The sequence below is a fragment of the Nicotiana sylvestris genome, chromosome 11 (assembly GCF_000393655.2).
Source record: "Nicotiana sylvestris chromosome 11, ASM39365v2, whole genome shotgun sequence".
NCBI lineage: Eukaryota > Viridiplantae > Streptophyta > Magnoliopsida > Solanales > Solanaceae > Nicotiana > Nicotiana sylvestris.
Window position 1 is genome coordinate 134,198,636 of NC_091067.1, and position 22,198 is coordinate 134,220,833.

General features: G+C 41.6%; 1 protein-coding gene across 1 annotated transcript; it reads left to right on the forward strand.

Moving 5' to 3' along the window:
• Positions 1 to 9,145: 9,145 nt before the first annotated feature.
• Positions 9,146 to 14,460, forward strand: LOC138881673 (uncharacterized). The gene is made up of 4 exons (XM_070161923.1): positions 9,146 to 9,316; positions 9,911 to 10,280; positions 12,513 to 12,855; positions 14,382 to 14,460. Exons 1-4 carry the CDS (start codon positions 9,146 to 9,148, stop codon positions 14,458 to 14,460), a joined length of 963 nt encoding a protein of 320 aa, XP_070018024.1.
• Positions 14,461 to 22,198: the final 7,738 nt, after the last annotated feature.

The following is a 22,198-nucleotide window of genomic DNA, read 5'->3' on the forward strand; positions in this document are numbered from 1 at the left end:
AATCGATTGGTTAAGTGTCGTCGATTAATTTTACATGCTTGAATGTTAGTATAACCTGATGATAATTTGATTCATACTGCTTCAATTCTGACTGAATCAGTGTTTGAATTTGGTTGTGAATTGGTTATAGCTGTAGTAATTTAGCGATCAGTTAGAAATTAGTTATTAGGTTTATAACTTAGAAATCAGATTAGGAGGTTTAGGACAGGGTAGTGGTTCATATTCCCAGGGGGTCATTTGGACTTGAAACTTGAAAATGACTTAGTGTTCTGTCAGCAACATTAAAGTACCATTAAACTAATGAAATAGTTAAAACAGTAGTGGGGGGTTGATGACTGTGCAAGGGATCATGGGCACCATTTCACAAGGTTTAAGAGATTTGAATAGAAAAATAGGCTACCCATACCCGCGTGGGATTAATAAATAAAAAGAAGTTTAGTGGGGAACAAAACATATTCTAGTGGAATTGAAAAAGAGATCATGGGCAGAATTAGTTTAAAAAATTCTGCCTACGTGCTCCTTAGAGCTGGAAAGGGGCTGAGGTTTAGGTATAAATAGGGTCATTCAAAACAGAAAAGAGGCTGGTTTTTGGGGAGAAAAAAAATCAGTTCTCTTTCAGTTTTTTTCAGAGAGTCTGGGCTGGCTGTTCTTTTGGGCAGACTTTAGAAGAAAAGGATTCGGGAAATCTTAAGGGTTTGAACATTCTGAAAACTGGAAGAGAGTTTTAAGAGCTAGTCTAGTTCAACTAGTGTTGTCCCATTGAAACTAAAAAGAGTTCCAGCTTTAACTGTGGGGTTGTATTTTCGAGTGTTTCTTGATTACTGAATTCCAGGGGTGTTTCTACTTGTGTTTTGATTGATATTTGGTTGATATCAAGCTATTTTGGGGTCAGTTACTGGGTGTTTGTGTTGTTGTTGGTATTGTTGAGAATTCTAACTGTTTTCCTGAGTTTGTCATTGGTTTTTTGCTACTGTTTCATTGGGTGTTGCTGGAATTCTGCTGGTTCCTTTTAAATCTGTTACTGGGTTGTTCTATCACTGTGTTGCTGTTTGTTTGTTGCTGTTTGCTACTGCTCTGCTGATCCTCCTCCTCCTTCTCCATTGTATTCCATTTCCAGGTACACATTCTAAAAAACCTGTGTTGATGTAAGCTCGAATTTGAAGTTGAAGTTGAGAAGAAATGGAAATGCAGCTGTTAGTTCTATTTGACATGACTGTATAAATAAACTGAAACTGTTTCTTTATTAGCTAGATTATCACTCGATATGTCTTGAATGTATATAAGCCTATGTTCTCGAGCAGTGTTTGTATTTAGTTTTATGTTAGGTTAATAGGATAGTTAGATTAATTTCAGTTTTGGTAATTTGTTTCGTGAAGTCATTTGAAAGCGATTCACATTGCAATAAACCTTTAGTAATGGTCGTCATATTTTTTGTACTAAAATAGGACTGTTTATTTGCTACATCATAGCATGTTAAGTTGGCCCATAAATAGTGTTGTGGTTATCTTGTTCAAGTTGTTCCAAGTAGAACGACTTACTGCTTTCATTATAAAATCAAGATGCTTATCTAATGACATGCAAGCGAATAATTAAATGCTTGACTTCAGGGGCTCGATCTCTCCTACACAGCTTGGCACGCCCCATTCGGTTTTGGGCTTGCCTCAAGCCCCACCTGTTGTTGTTCGTTCACAAGTAGAATTAGTTGGCCCATTTAATTTGGGCCTGATTTAAAGGTTTCAGTATATAGTTAACACAATATAAGTTTGGGGCTTTGAGTTAGGTAGCGAGTTCAAATTAAGAGGTCCGTCCTTTTGTTTGGACTCGAACTTGAACTCGAAGCCCGCTTTTATAATATTAACTAATTAGGACTTTTTCTTTATCTTTAGAGGAAAAAAAATATAGAAAATCTTAGTCGCTTTAGGATATCCTTTAAATAAAATATGAGACGAGCCTCGCCAAATAAAACGTACAAACGGCGGGGCCCTCAATAATTGGTTATTTTAAATACTTAGACTTCGGGATGGGCCGTTTAGCAAAATTTCACGGCCTTCCCCAAAATAATAATACGCTAATCGCATTAGGCACGCATTTTAATAATCTTACCTTCTCAAATTCGGGTGTACATTTATGTGACCCAAATCCAAATCCCAACGGAGTCAAAATGTGTCGCTAATCACGGGTACATTGATTGTGACGTGGTTCGAGATGCATTTCCACGACGTTGTAAATTTCTTTAAAAATAGTGAATGAGACGAGCCTCGACAAACAAAAGTACACAAGCTACGGGGCCCGCTATACGTGTTGGTAAAATTACTTAGACTTCGGGATGGGCCGTTTTAGCAAAATATCACGGCCTTACCCAAAATAATGATACGCTAGTCACTTTAGGCGCGTCTTTAATAATTTGCTTTCTTAAACTCGGGAGCACATTTATGTGACCCAAATCCAAATCTCAACAGAGTTGAAATGTGTCAATAACCACGGGTGCATTGATGTGACATGGTTCGAGATGTATTTTCCCGACGTTGCAATTCTCGTTAAAAAATAACAATAATAAAAGCGGTAAACAGTTAAAAAAATTACACATAGGTTCAACATGTATTAAAAATCAGATAAATAAGCCGAATATGATAGTTGAGTGACCGTGCTAGAACCACGGAACCCGAAAATGCCTAACACCTTCTCTCGGGTCAACAGAATTCCTTACTCGGATTTCTGGTTCGCGGACTGTAATACAGAGTCAATCCTTTCCTCGATTCGGGATTCAACCGATGACTTGGGACACCATAAATCTCCCAAGTGGCGACTCTGGAATAAATAAATAAATCTCGTTTCGATTGTCCTTTAATTGGAAAAAACTCCCTTTACGCCCCTTTGCGGGGTGTAGGTAAAAAAAAGGCGTGACATCAATTTTATAATTTTAAAATTTAAATTTCAAATTTAAAACATTAAAGTTTAAACTTCAAAGTTTAATTCTATGCCTTATAAGTTTGCAAACACTTAAGTATCAATAACATTGAATAAGAAAAATAAAATTTAATTTTGAAAAAAAAATTACACTAGCCCGGCCCGCCCGAATTCGTTAAGCCCAAACCCGAACGGGCCAAAAATAACCCGAAAATTTCCAATCCTCTACCAGCCCGTTATCCCAGCCCGCTAACCAACTTGGTCCGATAACGGACGGACTGGTTTTTTCGTTCAACCGTCTCAGCTCGCCCGATAAACATCTTTAGTTGAGATCGATACAGAGTGTTTATCCGAGAATTGGATCTTAGAAGGAGTCCTCGATTTTGAAATTTGGTTTTAAGGCTTATTGGTTAAGGTTAAAAGAAGAATTTTCGATCGAGATTGTGTCGATGGGCATTTATGGATTGAGGAGACATGTAATCCCCCATGAGTATGTGTATGGAGGATTTATACAGTGATTTTATGGCTTTGAAACAACTCTTGACATATTCGAGGATGAACGTATGTTTAGGTGAAGGAGAATGTAACGGCCTAATCGACTATTTTGAGCTTTACCGTTTTTAATTTTGTATTACGTTATGGTCGGTTTTAGTTTTCGAGTAGTTCGGGATTGATTTGGAAAAAAGACTCTCAATTTGGAAGCTTTAAGTTGGAAGAGTTGACCAAGGTTTGACTTTTGAGTAAACAGACTCGAAATCAAGTTTTTATAGTTCTGATAAGTTCGTATAATGATTTTGAACTTATACGTATTCAGATTCGGTTTTGGAGGTTCCTAGAAGGATTCGACACTATTGTCGAAAGTTGGCAATTTGAAGAACCTAAAAGTTCATAAGTTTGACCAAGAGTTGACTTTGATTTTGTTGGACTCCAATTGGTGTTCCAAAACTTTGGATAGAACTATATAGTTGAATTAAATTTGTGTGTAAAGTTTGGAAGTGATCCAAAGTATGTAAGTGTGATTCAGTCACTCTTTTGAACGAATGAAAGAAAAATTCTATTCGATTTGAGTTTCGATTCTTTGTTGTGGTGTTCTTATGGATGTTTTGAGCCTTTGGATAATGTATTTATATTTTTTGATATGATTGGACGGGATCCGGAGGGGCTCGGGTGTATTTTGGATCATTAATTGAGAGACTAGTTCAGTCAAGAATTTGGAGTTTGACCACGATCAATATCGGGTCAAGACGACCTCTTTTCGGTGTTTTGAGTGGCGAGCAGGTTCATAGTGTGTTTTATTATTGAAATGCATATATGGTTGTTGTAAGTTGTAACGACTCGGCCGGACGTTTCATGAGTTATAGCCTTGTTTCCCCCATTTCTGCTTCTTTATGTTTCCTTCAGCTGTATTTCACCAACCGGGTTCGGAGTGGTTTTAGAGTGAATTGAGACACTTAGTCTCTTTTGAGTAGGCTTAAGTAGGAAAAGCCAATCGGATATTGATTTATATGTAAATGATCTCGGATGGGAATTTTAATGGTTCGGTTAGCTTCGTTAGGTGATTTAGGACTTGGGAGCGCGTCCGAAATGTGATTTGGAGGTCCGTGGTAGATTTAGGCTTGAATTGGCGAAATTAAAAATTTAGCGTTTCTCGGTCGGCAATGAAAATTTTGATATCGGGGTCGGAATGAAATTTTGAAAATTGGAGTAGGTCCGTAGTATCATTTGTGACGTGTGTGCAAAATCACCTCCCGGTGAACTGACCGTACCCCAAACCGACACAGGTGAACAAGTAGAGCTCCCAGGTACCTGTAATTGTGATCCGTTTGCCAGAACCAAGGGGTCTTTCTGTAGAAACCTCCACGAACAATCGTCTGAAATGGAAAAAATAGGATTTGTGGACTCGCCTCAGGATGGAGGGGAAGCTACTGTGGAAGAAGGCAGTTGTTGAGCAAGTGACATCGACAGCTCGAAAGCGGATCAGTAAAAAACCATTCCTCTTTCTTTTTCTTTGCCACCATGAGACCGGAAATCAATGCTTTCGCGCGAAGTCCTTTAAAATTCGAGTCTAAGTTATTGAAATCTTTATCTTCTTATCCCTAATTGGCATATCTGTCCTTTGCGTCTCTCTATATGTCTTTTTCCCTTATTTAGAAATTGCGTATAATATAGAAATAAAGATGATTCGCTTTTTTTATGTTTCTTTAGCCTTTCGTGGAGATCGAATCCTCTTGTCCTCTCAACTCATATTTCCCACGTAGTTCGTCGGTTAAACCAACGATTCTCTTCTCAAAGTCAAAGCAATGAAAGAACCACCCCTTCCTGTTTTTTGTACTGTCAGATAGAAAGAAAATTAGACCCCAAAGAGTCCTTCTTTACCACTTTTCAGATAGAGGGGGTGAGGGGGTGGTTTACATCGCTTAGCTCTACTTCTCAGTCAATCCCCTTTGTTCATGGCTTTGAATTTATTGTAATGCTTTCAGGTCATTCGGAGGTGATTTGATTGATTTCGGCATCGTTTGCGGAATTCGGAAGTTTGGAAGTTCTTAGGCTTGAATCCGAGGGGTATTTTGTGTTTTGATGTTGTTTGGAGTGTTCCGAAGGTTCGAATAAGTTTGATTTGTGATATGTGACTTGTTGGTATTTTGGTTGAGGTCCCGAGGACCTCGGGATGAATTTGGATGGTTAACGGAAGAGTTGAAATTTAGTTGGTGCAGCTAAAGTTGTTGCTTTTGTTATTTCCGTACAAGCGGATTGGGGACAACAAGTGTGAGGTCGCAAATGCGGTGTGAAAGCCGCAGATACGAACTTGGGGGCCAAGAGGAGAAACCACAGATGCGTTGTGCTGGACGCATTTGCGGGACTGCAGGTGCAGTGCCTGGAGTGCAGATGCGGTCCTGGGTGTTTAAGTGAAAACTGCAGGTGCGGTTGATTGGGCCGCAAAAGTGGTTGTGCAGGTGCGGTAGAAGGACCACAGATGTGGAAATTGCTGGGTGATAAGTAGGGATTTTAACGAGTTTCATGCTCCTTCTTGCCTATGATTTGATTATACATTGTTACAAAATAGTCCCAAAAGGATCATAAGTTGTGCTTGATTGAAGGTTTGATCGACAAAGTGACAAAATGTCGAAGATCGGCTCAAAAGGAGTGAAACCTGCTCAAGTATTAAAGACAAAGTAAACTGAGGGTAAACAATCCTAGTGCGGACCGCACAAAGATGAATGCGGCCGCACTAGGTGATTCAAAGAGATGGCAAAACCAGGCTTTAGGGAACGCGGTCGCAGTACACATTGCGCGGTCCGCGGAGAAGGTTCCGCGGCCGCACTACCTTTTTGTGCGGTCCGCGGAAGAGAGATTCATAGAGATGGAAAATGTCAAAGTTCAAGCCATGCAGTCCGCGGTCATGATTGTACGAACCGCGCCAGCTGCCTCTACGGCCGTGGTCCATTCTACGCGGTCCGTGGAGCCCAAGCTCAGAGAGCCTAGAATTGAAGTCCAAGAGCCTAATGCGGTTGCGGTCCATTTTATGCGGCCCGCACTGGCCCAGGGGTATTTTTGTCCACTTTTTCCTGCAAGTATAAATAGAACATTTTACCATTTTTAGGTCATTAGTTATTTACAGAACGTAGCTGTGCTCGTGAGAAGCTATTGTGTAGCCATTTTGGGCATCTTAACTTAGATTTTACGATAGATTCTCTGTATTTACATTAGCTTTTAAATTAATATGTCTTGTTCTTCATCTATTTCTCTATTTTCTCCTTCAATCATGAGTAATTAAACCCATTAGCTAGGGTTGTGGCTCAACCCTAGTGTGGATAATTGATGGGAGTTGCCATCTATTGTTAGATTGACTCTGGGTGTTTGTTATTTGGGTTAATTTTATGGTTTAATCTATGAATTAGTGGTTGCAAATACTGGTTTGTGCTAAGTTGACTTGGCTCTTCTTGAGAAAGAGAGCCTAAGTCTCCAAAATTGACCCAACAAGGAATTGGGATGGACTCAACAGAATTGATAGTCCCAATTCAAGGGTTAAACCTCGAGAGAGTAATTACCCAACTTGAACCCTAGTTGCTTGAGCTAATTTGCCTACCCATTTGGTCTCAAGAGAGTCAATTGGGCAAAATCACTCTCTCTACCGAGAGGTGTGAGAGTGGGTAAAATTGTGCAACGGTTATATCATATTTCCCCAATCATGTCAATCGAACCTTAGAAGCATTTACCCGTCAATTAGCCACCTAGGTGAAAGTCACTACTCTAGTGCATTTCTACCCATTAGATTCAACTCTAGCAATTTTCTTATTAGCATAATTTAGTTCTAATTAGCAATTGATAATATTAGTTTGTTAAAGAAAATTCAAAAGATGTTTGGAAATGACATTTGGAACAATTACACAACTCTAGTCTAGATAGATACTCGACTCCATTTCTAGCTCCCTGTGGAAATCGATCCCGACCCTCATATCGGGTAAAAGTATTGCGACCCTCTCTTCCTACTTTTTAGTAGTGTGGAGTTGGCAGTGATCACTTTTTGGCGCCGTTGCCGGGGAGCTAATGGTTTTGGCTATCTATTTAGTTAGTTTTGTGTATTGTTCTTCTTTCCTTCTTTGTTACTTACTTGTTTGTGTCATTACTCATGTACCAACATGGCTTTAAACAACGCTAATGATCCTCTTGGAAACGTGATAGCAGGGAGGAGGTAGATGATCTTGAGCAAGATGAGGTGCCTCTTGCACCTCTAGGTCAACCAAGAGGCCGGAATGCCAATGCTAATCCAAATGAAAACATTCCAGACCCTCTCTCGGTTCCTCCAAGAGTGGCTCCCAGAGTATTATCGAACCAGGGCTACGCAAGTGCTATTGTCCCACCCCGAATCTGGGAGGGAAACTTTCAGATAACCAATGTGATGTTGACCTTACTTGAGCAGCGTGGGTACTTCACGGGCGCTGCAAATCAAAATGCCTACAAACATCTCAAGGGGTTCGTAGATACATGTTCGGGGAGCAAACAGACGAATGTGTCCGAGGATGCGTTGAGATTGAGACTTTTCCTGTTCTCACTTTGGGGAAAGGCATTGGATTGGCTCGAGAGACTCCCCAACCATTCCATCACAACTTGGGATGAGTTGGCGGATAAGTTTATTGCCAAATTCTTCTCTCCTAGTCATATGGCGGCACTTCGAGATGAAATATTAGCCTTCAAGCAAGAACCAACGGAACCTTTGCATGAGATTTGGGAGCGATATAGAACGATGGTGAAGGAGTGCCCAAATAATGATATGACCGAGGCCATGATCCAACAAACCTTCTACCGAGGCATAAATACTACAAATCAATGCATTGTTAACCAATTGGACGGGGGCAATTTTATGAAACTTTCTTATGAGGAGGCATGTGATGTATTTGATGAAATGGCGGACACATCTTCGGCATGGCATAGTAGAGCAAATGTGAGTCAAGGTGACCCTACGATTATTCATTTGCACAAGGAATTACATGATCACGGGCAAGTGATATGTGAGCTTAAAACTACTATGAACCAATTAGCTAAGGCGCAGTTGCAACAAGTTCAGAATCATCGCCAAGTGAATGCCATGGAGGGTGTTAATATGCTTGTCAACAAGAGAAGGCAAAGGAGGCAACAAAATCAAGGAAATTCTAAGCAATTTGTTGATGAATATGATGGGTGTCAAAATGATGGTTATGATGACCAAAGTGAAGAGGTACAATATGTCAACAACTATCAATGCAATAGAGCCAACTCTTCAAACCAACAATAAAGACCCCAAGGAAATTAGGGCAATCAACAACAAAGTGGAGGCAATTGGAACAACAACCAAAACAACAATTGGGGTAATCAAAACAACAACCAAGGCAATTGGAATGGAAATAACAACAACTAGGGCAACAACAACAATCAAGGTGGGTGGAACAACAATGGAAACCAAGGCATCCGGGGCAAGGCTTTCAAAGGCCCCCAATGTACCAACAACCGAACAATCCACCCCATTTCCCTTCTCAAGGTCCTAGTTCTTCCGGTAATGATATGGGTAGAATTGAAATGATGTTCGAGCATATGATGAAAAGGAATGCAGATTCGGATGCACAGTTAGCTTCTCACAAAACCTCTATCTGAAACTTGGAGGTGCAATTAGGCCAAATCTCTCAGTCATTGAATACTCGCCCGAAAGGGTGCTATATCAAGTGATACGGTAGTGAACCCAAAGGGTGGGAACAATCATGTTATGGCGATCACAACAAGAAGTGGGAGAGACAGTGATGTGAATGCCTCTAAGAAAAAGCAAGTCGTGGATGATGATGTTGAGTTGCAAGAGGACGAAGTCCTTTTGGTAGTTGAAGATGTGGTTGATGAAAATGTGAACAATGAAGTGAGGATTGATATTGAAGAAGTCGAGGTGGAAACCCAAAACGATGTGAACCCATCTAGGGAACACATAATTGACATGCCGAAGCCGGTTGTGCCAAAAGCCAAGGCTCCTTTGCCAAGACCACCTCCACCTTATCCTCAAAGGCTCGTGAAGCAGAAGAATGATAATCAGTATAAAAAGTTCATTGACATGATGAAGAGCTTATCTATTAATGTGCCTCTGGTGGAGGCACTTGAACAAATGTCGGGTTATGCAAAATTCATGAAAGACTTGGTTACAAAGAAGCGTTCTATGGATTGTGAAACTATAAAGATGACTCACCAAGTTAGTGCTATAGTGCACTCAATGGCCTCGAAGCTTGAAGATCCCGGTGCTTTTACCATTCCTTACACCATTGGGAGTGCGGATTTTGCCAAAGCTCTTTATGACTTGGGAGCTAGTATCAATTTAATGCCCTACTCGATTTTCAAAACTTTGGGTATCGGGCAACCTAGGCCAACTTCAATGAGACTTCAAATGGCGGATCGATCGATGAATCAACCTTTGGGCATTATTGATGATGTGCTTGTCCGGGTGGACAAATTCATATTGTCGGCCGACTTTGTGATTTTGGATTATGAGATAGACTATGAGGTTCCTGTTATCTTGGACAGACATTTCCTTGCAACGGGGAAGGCATTGGTTGATGTTGAAGTGGGTGAGCTCACTTTCCGAGTGGGAGATGAAAAGGTCATTTTCCACGTTTGCAAATCTATGAAGCAACCCAATAGCACCGAGGTGTGCTCATTTGTAGACCTTGTCATAGCTGTGATTGTGGTTGATACCAACGTTGTGATCAACATGGAGGATCCTTTTGAAGCAGTGCTCTTAAACATAGATATCAATGATGATGTTAGTAGAGTGGAGTGCGTGAATGCCCTACTTGGGATGGGCTCTTATTCTTATGAGTCGAGGAAATTATCAGTTATGCCCTACTTCCTCCACACCTCAGGTATGAATTCTTAGGCTCAAATTCTACTTTACCAGTTATTCTTTCTTCTTGCCTTACTAACATGCAGGTTGAGGCCACTTTGGCGGTGCTTCAAAAGCGGAAAAGGGCAATTGGATGGACTCTAGCTGACATTCGGGGAATAAGCCCCACATTTTGCATGCACAAAATTATCTTGGAAGAGGATGCAAAGCCTTCCTTTAAGCATCAAAGAAGATTGAACGAGGCTATGCAAGAAGTTGTGAAGAAAGAGCTGATCAAATAGTTGGATGTCGGGGTGGTGTACCCCATTTCTGATAGCTCGTGGACTTCTTCGATGAAATTTGTACCGAAGAAGGGTGGTATGACTGTGGTGACCAATGACAACAATGAACTTATTCCTACTCGGACAGTCACATGTTGGAGAGTTTGCATGGACTACCACAAGCTAAACAAGGTGACCCGTAAGGACCATTTCTCATTGCCATTCCTTGACCAAATGCTTGATCGTCTTGCGGGGCGTGTTTTTATTGCTTTTTGGATGGTTACTCGGGGTATATTCAAATCTTAATTGCCCCGGAGGACGAAGATATTTCCACCTTTACTTGTCCATATGGAACCTTTGCCTTCTCTCGGATGCCGTTCTGATTGTGTAATGCTCCGGCGACATTCCAAAGATGCATGATAGTTATTTTCACCGACATGGTGCAAGATATATTGGAGGTCTTCATGGATGATTTCAGCGTAGTTGGTGATTCCTTTGAAGAGTGTTTGGGTAATTTGGATAGAGTGTTGGCCGGGTATGAAGACACAAACCTCGTATTCAATTGGGAAAAATGTCATTTCATGGTTGAAGAGGGTATAGTGTTGGGTCACAAAATCTCAAAGCATGGAATTAAAGTTGACAAATCCAAAATAGAGGTGATTTCAAGGCTTCCTCTCCCTATTTATGTCAAAGGGGTGAGGAGTTTTCTTGGGCACGTAGGTTTTTACCGGAGGTTCATAAAAGATTTTTCCAAAGTGGTACACCCTTTGTGCAAGTTGCTAGAGAAAGATGCAAAGTTTTTGTTCGATGAGAGTTATATGCAAGCATTCGAGCTTCTCAAGCTCAAGTTGACTTCTACCCCCATCATTACCACACCAAATAGTATCTTGCCTTTCGAGCTCATGTGCGATGCTAGTGACGTTGCGGTTAGGGCTGTTTTGGGCCAAAGGACCAACAATATATTTCATCCGGTGTACTACGTAAGCAAGACCATGAATGAGGCTCAAAGGAACTATACAGTCACCGAGAAAGAGTTGTTGACTATTGTGTTTGCTATGGAAAAGTTTCGATCTTATCTTATGGGGGCCAAAGTTATAGTGCACACCGATCATGCCGCCCTTAGGTACTTGATGACAAAGAAAGATTCCAAGGCAATATTGATGAGATGGGTGCTACTACTCCAATAGTTTGATCTAGAATTTGTGTACCGGAATGGTAGTGAGAATCAAGTGGCGGACCACTTATCCCATTTGAGGAGGAGGGGAGGCCTTGTGATGGCCTTGAGATAAATGATTCATTTCCCGACGAAACTCCTTGCGGTTTCAATGAATGATATGCCATGGTTTGCCGATGTTGCCAATTACCTTGTGACCGGAATAATCTCGTATGAGCTCTCTTCTAACCAAAGGAAGAAGCTCAAGCGGGATAGCTTGGATTTTTATTGGGATGAGCCATACTTGTTCAAGATTTGCACGGAAGGTGTGATTCGTAGATATGTCCCAGAGGAAGAACAATTAAGTATCTTGGAGGCTTGCCATTCTTCACCCTATGGTGGCTATCATGGTGGGGTGAGAACCGCCTCGAAAGTTTTTAGTTGTGGATTCTATTGGCCAACCTTGTTCAAAGATGCGGGCATTTTGGTGAAGAGGTGTGATGAGTGCCAAAGAGCGGGCGGAATTTCAAAAAGGGATGAGATGCCTCTCAATACCATTCTTGAAGTGGATATCTTTGATGTTTGGGCATCGATTTCATGGGTCCATTTGTTAGCTCTTGTGGGAATACTTACATTCTCGTGGCGGTTGACTATGTCTCAAAATGGGTTGAAGTCGTGGCTTTGCCTAATAATGAAGCCTGGAGTATTGTTGCATTTCTTAAAATGAGCATCTTCACAAGGTTTGGCACTCCTCGTGCGATTATTAGTGATGGGGGGTCTCACTTTTGCAATAAAGCTTTCGACACATTGCTTTCCAAGTATGGTGTCAATCATAAAGTTTCGACCCCTTATCATCCTCAAGCTAGTGGTCAAGTGGAAGTATCCAACAGAAAAATTAAAAGTATCTTGTCAAAGACGGTCAATGCAAATAGGACCGATTGGTCGAAGAAGTTGGATGACGCTCTATGGGCTTATCGGACAGCTTACAAAACCCCAATTGGGATGTCTCCGTATCAGTTGGTGTTTGGAAAAGCTTGTCATCTTCCGTTTGAGTTAGAGCACAAGGCCATGTGGGCTTTGAGGAAGTTGAATTTTGAATGGGATATTGTGGCAATTCTTCGTGTTGAACAACTCAATGAGCTCGATGAGTTTAGATTCCTTGCCTACTCAAGTTCATCCTTGTATAAGGACAAAATGAAGTACATTCACAACAAATATGCTCGGGGTAAGGAGTTCAAGGTTGGAGATATAATCCTCTTGTTTAATTCCCGGTTACGTCTGTTTCTGGGTAAGCTCAAGTCAAAGTAGAGTGGGCCATTTGAAGTTGTGTTCGTGACCCTATTTGGTGCTCTTGATCTAAGGAACAAAAATGGTGAAGTTTTCAGAGTTAATGGGCACCGGGTCAAGCTTTATCTTGGAAAATTTGATGACAACCACGTGGTGGCACTTCTTAATCTAAAGTGATGTGCGAGTAACATGCGTCATGCCGCGATGTTAAATCAGGCACTTCTTGGGAGGCAACCCATGTCTTTTTCTTCTTATTTTCTTTGATTTTCTTTGTAGTTTAGGTTTGATTTTTGGACTAATTGGTTGTGAGATGTTGCAGGGATTGTGTTGATGCAGTGCAAAAACATGAGGAAAAAATTTGAACAGTCTCTAAAGTTGCTAGTGTGGCCGCATTGCACTTTTTAAGGTCTGTACTGGTGAAGGCCAAGTGAGATACTCTCTAAAGTTTGCCACTACGGCCGCATTCCATTTAGTGCGGACCGCGGTGAACCTCCGCGGCCGCGGTCTGTTTTGTGTGGACCGCGGAGGTTGCCTTCTCAGACTTCTTCTGAACAAACCCAGCGCGGTCCGCGGTCTGTTTTGTGCAGCCGTACTGGTAGGTGAGGCTGGGTCCCACATGTTTTCTATAAATATACCTCAGGGGTCACCGGTTACCCTTTTCGAAAAATTGACTCTCAAAGACCTAAAATCTACTGTTCATCATCTCTTTTCACGTAAATCCTTGTTTAGATTGATTACTTACATTCCATCGTCACATATGGTAACATTTCATTCATTTTTCTTTGTTTAATTTTATAATTTCATGTTATTTTCATGTTTATTAGTCTGTAGCTTCTTCTTCCCGTAATTCTTAAATTTCTAGGTTAGTTTGGTTTAACTGGTAATCTTTGTCTGCTTTGTGAGTGCAATGAAATGGGTAATTGAGTAGGGACATTAATTAGGCAAAATCTTGAACTATTTGCAAGATTTGAGAACCCTAACTCAGTGCCTTGACTTGGCACCCTCCGTGGACCGCGGTCATCTTTGTGCGGTCCGCGGTGCTGTGATGCGGTCCACAGTAACACTATGTGTGTATCTTGGTGAGGTTTTTTTCAGGAACTTGATCTCTTGCCTAGCGCGACCGCGATACCACTTTGTACGATCCGCGCTGGCCCACCGCGGCCGCAATACCACTTTGTGCGGGCCGCGGTGGAGAGATTCAGAGAAGTGGTTTTCTAGACCCTGCCCCAATGCGGACCGCAATGGCTTTGGTGTGGTCCGCGGTGCCCCCTGTGCGGCCGCACTCCTTTTTGTGCCGGCCACGGTGCACTGTGTCTGCAACATTTTCTGCAATTTTTTGGCTTCTGTTCTGCAATTCATTTTCCACAACTAATTCACTGCTTGTGCTGATACTAACAAAGCTAGATATTTGTGCTTGCAGACAATGGTCAAACAAAGAGGTAGAGGCGCAAAACAACCCGGCTGAGGTGAGTCCTCCCGTGGAGGCAAAGGCAGACTAGTAGAACTCACTCCCCAAGCAAGACAGAATATAAAGAACACAAGGAAAGCAATCAAGGCTGCTGATAGAGCATGTGACCAATCGGGGAATGCGTATATGCCTTCTCAAGACATCTCCTCCGACTCAGTACCAACTCACTTAGTCTCCAAATTTGGGTTGACTGATGATTCTCCTCCAGCATCACCCACTACCCAAGCAGCAGAACATGTCTCAACTGAGTCGTCTGAGGGCTCAGCAGCCGGCAGCGGTGATTACTCCACTTCCCCCACAACTTTATTATCCGGGGAAAGTGCAGACGGAGAGGATGAGGGAGATGAAGAGGTACCTGGGGGTGGTGTGCCTCAGGTTGGGGGTGTTGACCGGACTAGAAATCCCACTGTTTGGGAAGATAGATTCGTCAGCCAGGTGGCGTTCCACAAGTTTAAGAGAATGGTGGCCATCATGAAAGTTGATTCTTGAGAGGAGCTTCATTGACAGAGACCTTCTACCCCTACACCCCAATGTGCATAGACAGTTTCGAGCTCGAGTAGGTTGGGAGCACTTTATAGATGATTGTGTAAAGGCGAATGAGCACATGGTCAAGGAGTTTTATAGCAATGTGGCCCACATCTTAAAGGGCACCAAAGTGACCAAGGTGCGAAACAAAAATGTGGTGTTTACCGGGAAGGCGCTGAATGAATACCTACGCTTCAATAAAGAAGATGAATCCCTTTACAATGAAAAGTTCGCAATGGGCGAGGAGGTTCGTCCGTGGTTAGCTTCATACCTGGAAATCCCGGGTACTGTTCCAGAGTGGTTGACAGCAGGGGCCAAAATCCTTCGAAAGACCCTTAACTTTGAGGCTAGGGGTGGTTGACTTTTGTGTGCAGTCGGCTTGACCCCACTACCCATGATCAGACTATTCCACTTGCCCGGGCTGTTCTTGTTGCATCTATTATGGCGGGATACCCTATCAACATGGGCAATGTGATGTCCCGCATCATTTCTGCAGTGGGGGTTGAACATGACTGGAACTACCTTTTTTCCAACACCCCCACTATGTATTTCCGGGACCTGAAGGTGGAGAAGAGACCTTTTGACATCAAGGTCAAACCTGTGGCTCCATTTTTATGGTACAGTTTAAAGGGGCCAGACAACCCCAAGGACAAGAATTACAAGTTGTCTGCCTCTGCCCCAACTGGCCAGTCTGAAGAGCCGGTTGCGGTAGAGCCCTCCACTGAGCCTATCTCCACTGAGCCTGCCTCCACAGTTGTTGACATGCCTCCCGGACCTTCCACTACTAATGGTCCATCTACTTCAGCTGGCCCGGGGATTCCATCTTCCCGGGCCCATCCTATCACTGCCCACCAGCTGAGCTAGACACTTCATAGCTTGAACAACTAGATGTCAGTTGCGTCATCCAAGTTGTCCACCTTGACTTCTACCATTGCGGCTCAGTCAACACCGCAGCCAGCACAGATTCCACAGTCCATTGAGGATACATTGAAGAAGATCCTGGAGAACCAGGAAAAGATCATCTGTACTTAGGGTGCCTTAACTAAGGTAGTGGATTCACATGGCAAGGCCCTGAAGGAGCTTGCCAGGGAGCACAAGAAGCTGCACAAAACACGGGTTTCCAAGGAGTCTGTGAAGGAGCTTAGAGCGGATGTGGACAAACTGAAGGCAGACCAGCTGCCTTTAGATTTGTTATTTAAGGATCCAGCTCCAGTAGCAGAGCCACAGCAGGAGCAGACACAGAGGCTTCCAAAGAAGAAGAGGAAGCTCCCTAGTGCAGATGAGGCGATCATCCAGTTGGCGGACCTACCGGAGGCTTCCTCCAGTCAGCCACAGGATGTTCCTGATATTCAGCCCGTCCAGGTCCAGGCCCCAGTCCTAGCAGCTGAGCATCAGGAGACCGGGAACTAGTCTGAGGTTCCCGCGCATACAGAGGACCCGGAGACCACTGATGATCCCATGCAGACGGACACAACTTAGGGAGTTCCCATATCCTTTCCTTATACTTTTTGGTGCTTATTTGTTTAGTGGCATTGGGGACAATGCCAGCTTTTATTTGAGGGGGTACACCCTACATTTTATTTTTGGATGATTGTATATATATACTGATTTAGTTTATGCCTTTTTGATTTTCTATTGGTCTGTATATAACTTTACATTTAGCTACTTTTATCGCATTTTTATCTTCCCTTTGGTCTGTATATAAAGTTACATTATTGTATATATTCATCCCCCGTTTTATATTCAAATCCCCTATTGTACATATTCATTCTATTTTCTATTTTCATAAAAAAAAATCGTTTTTAGCTTCTTAGATAGGCTCGTAGCTTTTTGTTTCGTTTTTGGTGCTTTCAATAAGCCTTTGATTTTCTTAATGTCACGGTTCTTTCCAAAGGTGGAGTATTGTGTGAATCGGGTGGCTCTTCCCGATGATGGATGGCGTGACAACCTTCTTAAGGGTTTGAGTCCGTTTTTGTTTTTATTTTTGGTAGGTTGTAGTTAAGGGTACCTCAAGCAAAGCTTCACTTGGGCCTAACACATTTGCCTTTGATCCCATGGTCAAAGACAAGTTGTTTTGTTTAGGATAGTGAAAGTCGTGACCTTGAGACTCTTGTGTTGACCAAACAATCATCATGTGGTCTTTCGGGACTATTGTGTGCTCAATCGTGTCTAAGGTTGTTGTGGTCCCCGACTCTATGTCTTTAGCAATACTTGAGCTTGTGTGGTGAGAAATCGAATTGTGAGTCCAAGTCCCGAGCTAATGGTCTAGAACTTGCACTGAATGTCTGTTGAGGCAAAATCTTGAGTGAAATTTGGCTTGAGAAGTGATTATAGGCTCTCCTTGATCCAAATGATAGTTGAACAATTTCACAGCCCACCAATGATATAATCCCTAGTTAACCCTTTTGAGCCTTAAACCTTTTTCTTTCAAGAACCAGTACTATAAGACTATACCCCTTCTAAAATATACCCTCTCTTGGTACCCGATCTTGCAATGGCAAAAGTCTAAATTTGGGGGGAGAGATGAGAAAGGGAACAAAGTGGTAAAAGGTACAAAAGCGGAAAAAAGGAGGCAATGAAAAAGAAAAGAAAAGAAAAAGACAAAAAGAAAGCCCAATGTGAAAAAGAATAAAAAGGGATTCAAGAAAAAGGTGTGGAAAAAGTTGAAAAGGGAGAAACGCTTTGAAGTGCATAAGAAAGAGTGACATTATGTCTCTCTAACCCCTTAAAAAGAAGTGAGATACTCAAAGAGTCAAGAGAATTGTGCCAAATGAATCAAAAGAAGTGCTTAAGGGAAGATGGAACTCATTTAGACCAAAAACTTTTCCTACCCTGAACCAAAAGCCTTCACATTGACTCGTCAAAAGCCCTATATGATCTTGAGTTGAATGGCGCTTACATTAGTGGATACTTACATGAGGGGCAAGCATATGGTACTTAGAGCCAGACTTGTGGCCTTTCCTTGAGAGAGATGAGTGAATTCTCATTAACCTCGGTTTGTGTGCTAATACTCTTAAAGGTGAGGTTTGCTTAGGGAGAGTTGAGGATGTGTGAGTTTGGGTTCCATAATGACCAAAGTAATTGAGAGAGTTCTTTGATGTAATGAGTCAACTCTTGATGCTCTTGTGTCCCACTTGATCCATAGTTTTTCAAAGTTTAAATGTTATTAATGATTCATTAACATTGAGGGAAATTGTTAGTCCCAATTGATGCTTGTTGAGGTTACTTTAGGATAGTTGGAAATACTTGGATTTTCCGTTAAGGGGTAGGTCTTATTTTGTTTGCTTGAGGACAACCAAAGGCTTAAGTTTGGGGAAGTTGATAAGCACGGATTTTAACGAGTTTCATGCTCTTTCTTGCCTATGCTTTGATTATAAATTGTTACAAAATAGTCCCAAAAGGCTCATAAGTTGTGCTTGATTGCAAGTTTGATCGACAAAGTGACAAAATGTCAAAGATCGGCTCAAAAGGAGTGAAATCTGCTCAAGTATCAAAGACAAAGTAAAGTGAGGGCAAACAAGCCTAGTGCGGACCACACAAAGTCGAATGTGGCCGCACTAAGTGATTTAGAGAGATGGCAAAACCAGGCTTCAGGCAATGCGGCCGCAGTACATATTGCGCGATCCGCGGTAAAGGTTCCACGGCCGCACTACCTTTTTGTACGGTCCCAGGAAGAGAGATTCAGAGAGATGGAAAATGCCAAAGTTCAAGCCATGCGGTCCGCGGTCATGATTGTGCGGACCGCGCCAGCTGCCTCCGCTGCCGCGGTCCATTCTACGCGGTCCACGGAGCCCAAGCTTAAAGAGCCCAGAATTGAAGTCCAAAAGCCTAGTGCGGTCGCGGTCCATTTTATGCGGCCCGCACTGACCCCGTAGGGGTATTTTTGTCCAGTTTTTCCAGCCTAGTATAAATAGAACATTTTACCATTTTTAGGTCATTAGTTATTTACAGAACGTAGCTACGCTCGTGAGAAGCTATTGTGTAGCCATTTTTGGCATCTTAACTTAGATTTTACGATAGATTCTCTGTATTTACATTAGCTTTTAAATTAATATTTCTTGTTCTTCATCTATTTCTCTATTTTCTCCTTCAAGCATGAGTAGCTAAACCCATTAGCTAGGGTTGTGGCTCAACCCTAGTGTGGATAATTGATGGGTGTTGTCATCTATTGTTAGATTGACTATGTGTGTTTGTTATTTGGGTCAATTTTATGGTTTAATCTATGAATTGGTGGTTGCAAATACTGGTTTGTGCTAAGTTGACTTGGCTCTTCTTGAGAAAGAGAGCCTAAGTCTCCAAAATTGACCCAACAAGGAATTGGGATGGACTCAACAAAATTGATAGTCCCAATTAAAGGGTTAAACCTCGAGAGAGTAATTACCCAACTTGAACCCTAGTTGCTTGAGCTAATTTGCCTACACATTTGGTCTCAAGAGAGTCAATTGGGCAAATCACTCTCTCTACCGAGAGGTGTGCGAGTGGGTAAAATTGTGCAACGGTTATAACATATTTCCCCAATCATGTCAATCGAACCTTAGAAGCATTTACCCGTCAATTAGCCACCTAGGTGAAAGTCACTACTCTAGTGCCTTTCTATCCATTAGATTCACCTCTAGCAATTTTTTTATTAGCATAATTTAGTTCTAATTAGTAATTGATAATATTATTTTGTTAAAAAAAATTCAAAAGATGTTTGGAAGTTACATTTGGAACAATTACACAACTCTAGTCTAGATAGATACTTGACTCCATTCCTAGCTCCCTATGGAAATCGATCCCGACCCTCATATCGGGTAAAAACTATTGCGACCCTCTCTTCCTACTTTTTAGTAGTGTGGAGTTGGCAGTGATCACTGGAAAGAATGTATATAAAGTTCTTTCGCAAATGTTTGCCCATTCTTCACCATTGTTGGCTGGGTTTTGAGCTTTGGGCAGTGATTTTTAAGAGGAATCGAGGGTTATCAGTTGGGTAAGTTTACTTGGGATTTATTACTTGTGTTTGTGATGATTTTCCTACTGTTTAATCATGAAATTAGTGAGAATTCGGGGTGAAGTCGAAGGGGTTAGGGCTTGAGTTTTGGAGACTTTGATTTAGAAATTTAAGGGACCATTTGAGGTCGGATTTTGATGAACTTGATATGTATAGACTCGGGTATGAAAGGAGTTTCTAGTTTTGTGATTTTTGTCGGATTCAAAGACATGGCCCGGGTGGCCAGGTTTGGGTAAATTTTGGGATTTTGTTATAATCTAATAGTTTTTCGTATGGAATTGGTTCATTGGCCTATATTGATTGCATTGCATTGCTTTTGGTCAGACTCGGGACGTTTGGAGGCCGATTCCAGAGGCAAGGGCATCGTAGAGTAGGGATTTGATCGATTCGAGGTAAGTAATGATTGTAAATCTTATTGTGAGGGTATGAAACCCTGGATTTCACATTGTTTCACTATTTTGAGGTGACGGACATGCTAGGTAATGAGCGTGCACCGTTGGAGATTGTGACTTGGTCTATCCCTTAGCAACTATTAAGTTGCGTATTTGACTGAAAACTATTTGATACTTATGTGCTTTATAAAGAATTTCTATGGTTTGGGTTGAATGCCATATTTGGGCCTCGTGCCAAGTTTGGACCCTTAGGGGCCTTTTACTATTATTTTCTCACTGTTTTGACTTAAGATCTGTACTCAGTCATGCTATGTTTTACTGATTTCATAACTCAATCTTTATTACTCTGTTTGATGCATAAAATAATATTTTGGACTGAGCACCTCGTTTTACTAATAGCCCGAGTGGCTTGAGAGGTTTCTAACTGAGTAAGGCCGAGGGCCTATGTTGTGAGGATATTATGGGATTGGGATACGCTGCAGCATGTTGTTACTGATTTGTGATTATGAGAGGCCGATGGCCTGATTTATTATATCACGAGGTGGCTTGTTATAACATTTGGGCTATAGGAGCCCCTCATTTATTATATCAATGAGTGCAGGTACCCTGTGTGAGTGATATGATGTTATGCCTGAGGGGCTGCTACGAGTGACTGTGAAATTTGCTCGAGGGGCTGGTTCTGAGTGATGTTATGCCCGATGGGCGGTTTATGATTCATGTTGCCCGATGGGCTATATACGAACTATGTTTTTCCCGAGGGGCTATTATGATTTTTATCATTTTTACTCTAAATTGGATTGAGGTTCTGTTGAAACTGTTGAAAAGCATCTTCAAATGATTTTTCTGAAAAACTGGGTTTTTTAACGAGGGGATTTTGACTCATATACTGATGTGAAAGCATGTTGAACTTACTGAGTTTTGTTATGTGGATTTTCCTGTGTTTCTTGCTGCTCAATCTTTATTTATCTTTATTACTTACCGAGTTGGCGTACTCACATTACTCCTTGCACATTGTGTGCAGATCCAGGGGTTGCCGGACGTGCTAGCGAACGTTGATCTTCATCCGCCGCAGAGACTTGATGTTGGCAAAGTAGTTGTATGGCGATCACAACCTTGCCCTTCTCTCTCCTATCTTCCTATAGATATTAGTAGTTGATTTACAGACTATTTTTGTCTTGTTATATTTCGAAACAATTGTAGTATTGCTTATGACTTAGTGACACCTGAGGTCGGACTTTATTTTTCGTGTTTTGGTTTTTAAATTTATATTTTTTATGAGGATTTCAGTATGAAAAAGGTTGTTATTAAATCTTAATGAAATGTTGAACTATTTTGAAAAATGTGTCGGCTGGTCTAGTTCTATGATAGGCGTCATCACGATCGGGTTGGTTTTAGGGTCATGGCAGTTGTGTCCGGGAGGTTCCGAATGAGTTTTAGATGCTAAAACGAAGTTTTTGTCATTGCTGATTTTTCTGGTGTAAACAATTTCGAAAATACCGATTATATCCCTGAAATTTTCAAACATCCTTTAAAACTTCAAAATATCATATCTCCCTCATTTTAAGGCCAAATTGGGTGATTCAAAAGGTTATCTTGGGTGTAATCTCACAAGGCTTATGTTGGACTTATCAAATGTGAGTTTTGGGATTATCTAGGATCCGATTCAAGGTGGAACCACTGCTATATTATTTTTACTTGTTCCGGAATTTAGTCACTTTTTTTTTCTCACAAAATTTTGCTCTGCTACCAACTTGTCACGACCCAAAAATCCACCTAGTGCTGAGTTAGACGTCTCATAGCTAGGTGAATTTTTGGGTCGTGACAGATTTTTTACACGGTCATATTATGTTGACATATAACAT

What these genes read in the sequence shown, in the direction of transcription:
- LOC138881673 (XM_070161923.1), top strand. Translation starts at nt 9,146, where the DNA reads ATGGCGATCACAACAAGAAGTGGGAGAGACAGTGATGTGAATGCCTCT. An exon ending in TTGATATTGAAGAAGTCGAG is followed by an intron (nt 9,317 to 9,910) that starts GTGGAAACCCAA and finishes TTGGATTATGAG; the next exon opens with ATAGACTATGAGGTTCCTGT. An exon ending in CTACTTCCTCCACACCTCAG is followed by an intron (nt 10,281 to 12,512) that starts GTATGAATTCTT and finishes TCAATCATAAAG; the next exon opens with TTTCGACCCCTTATCATCCT.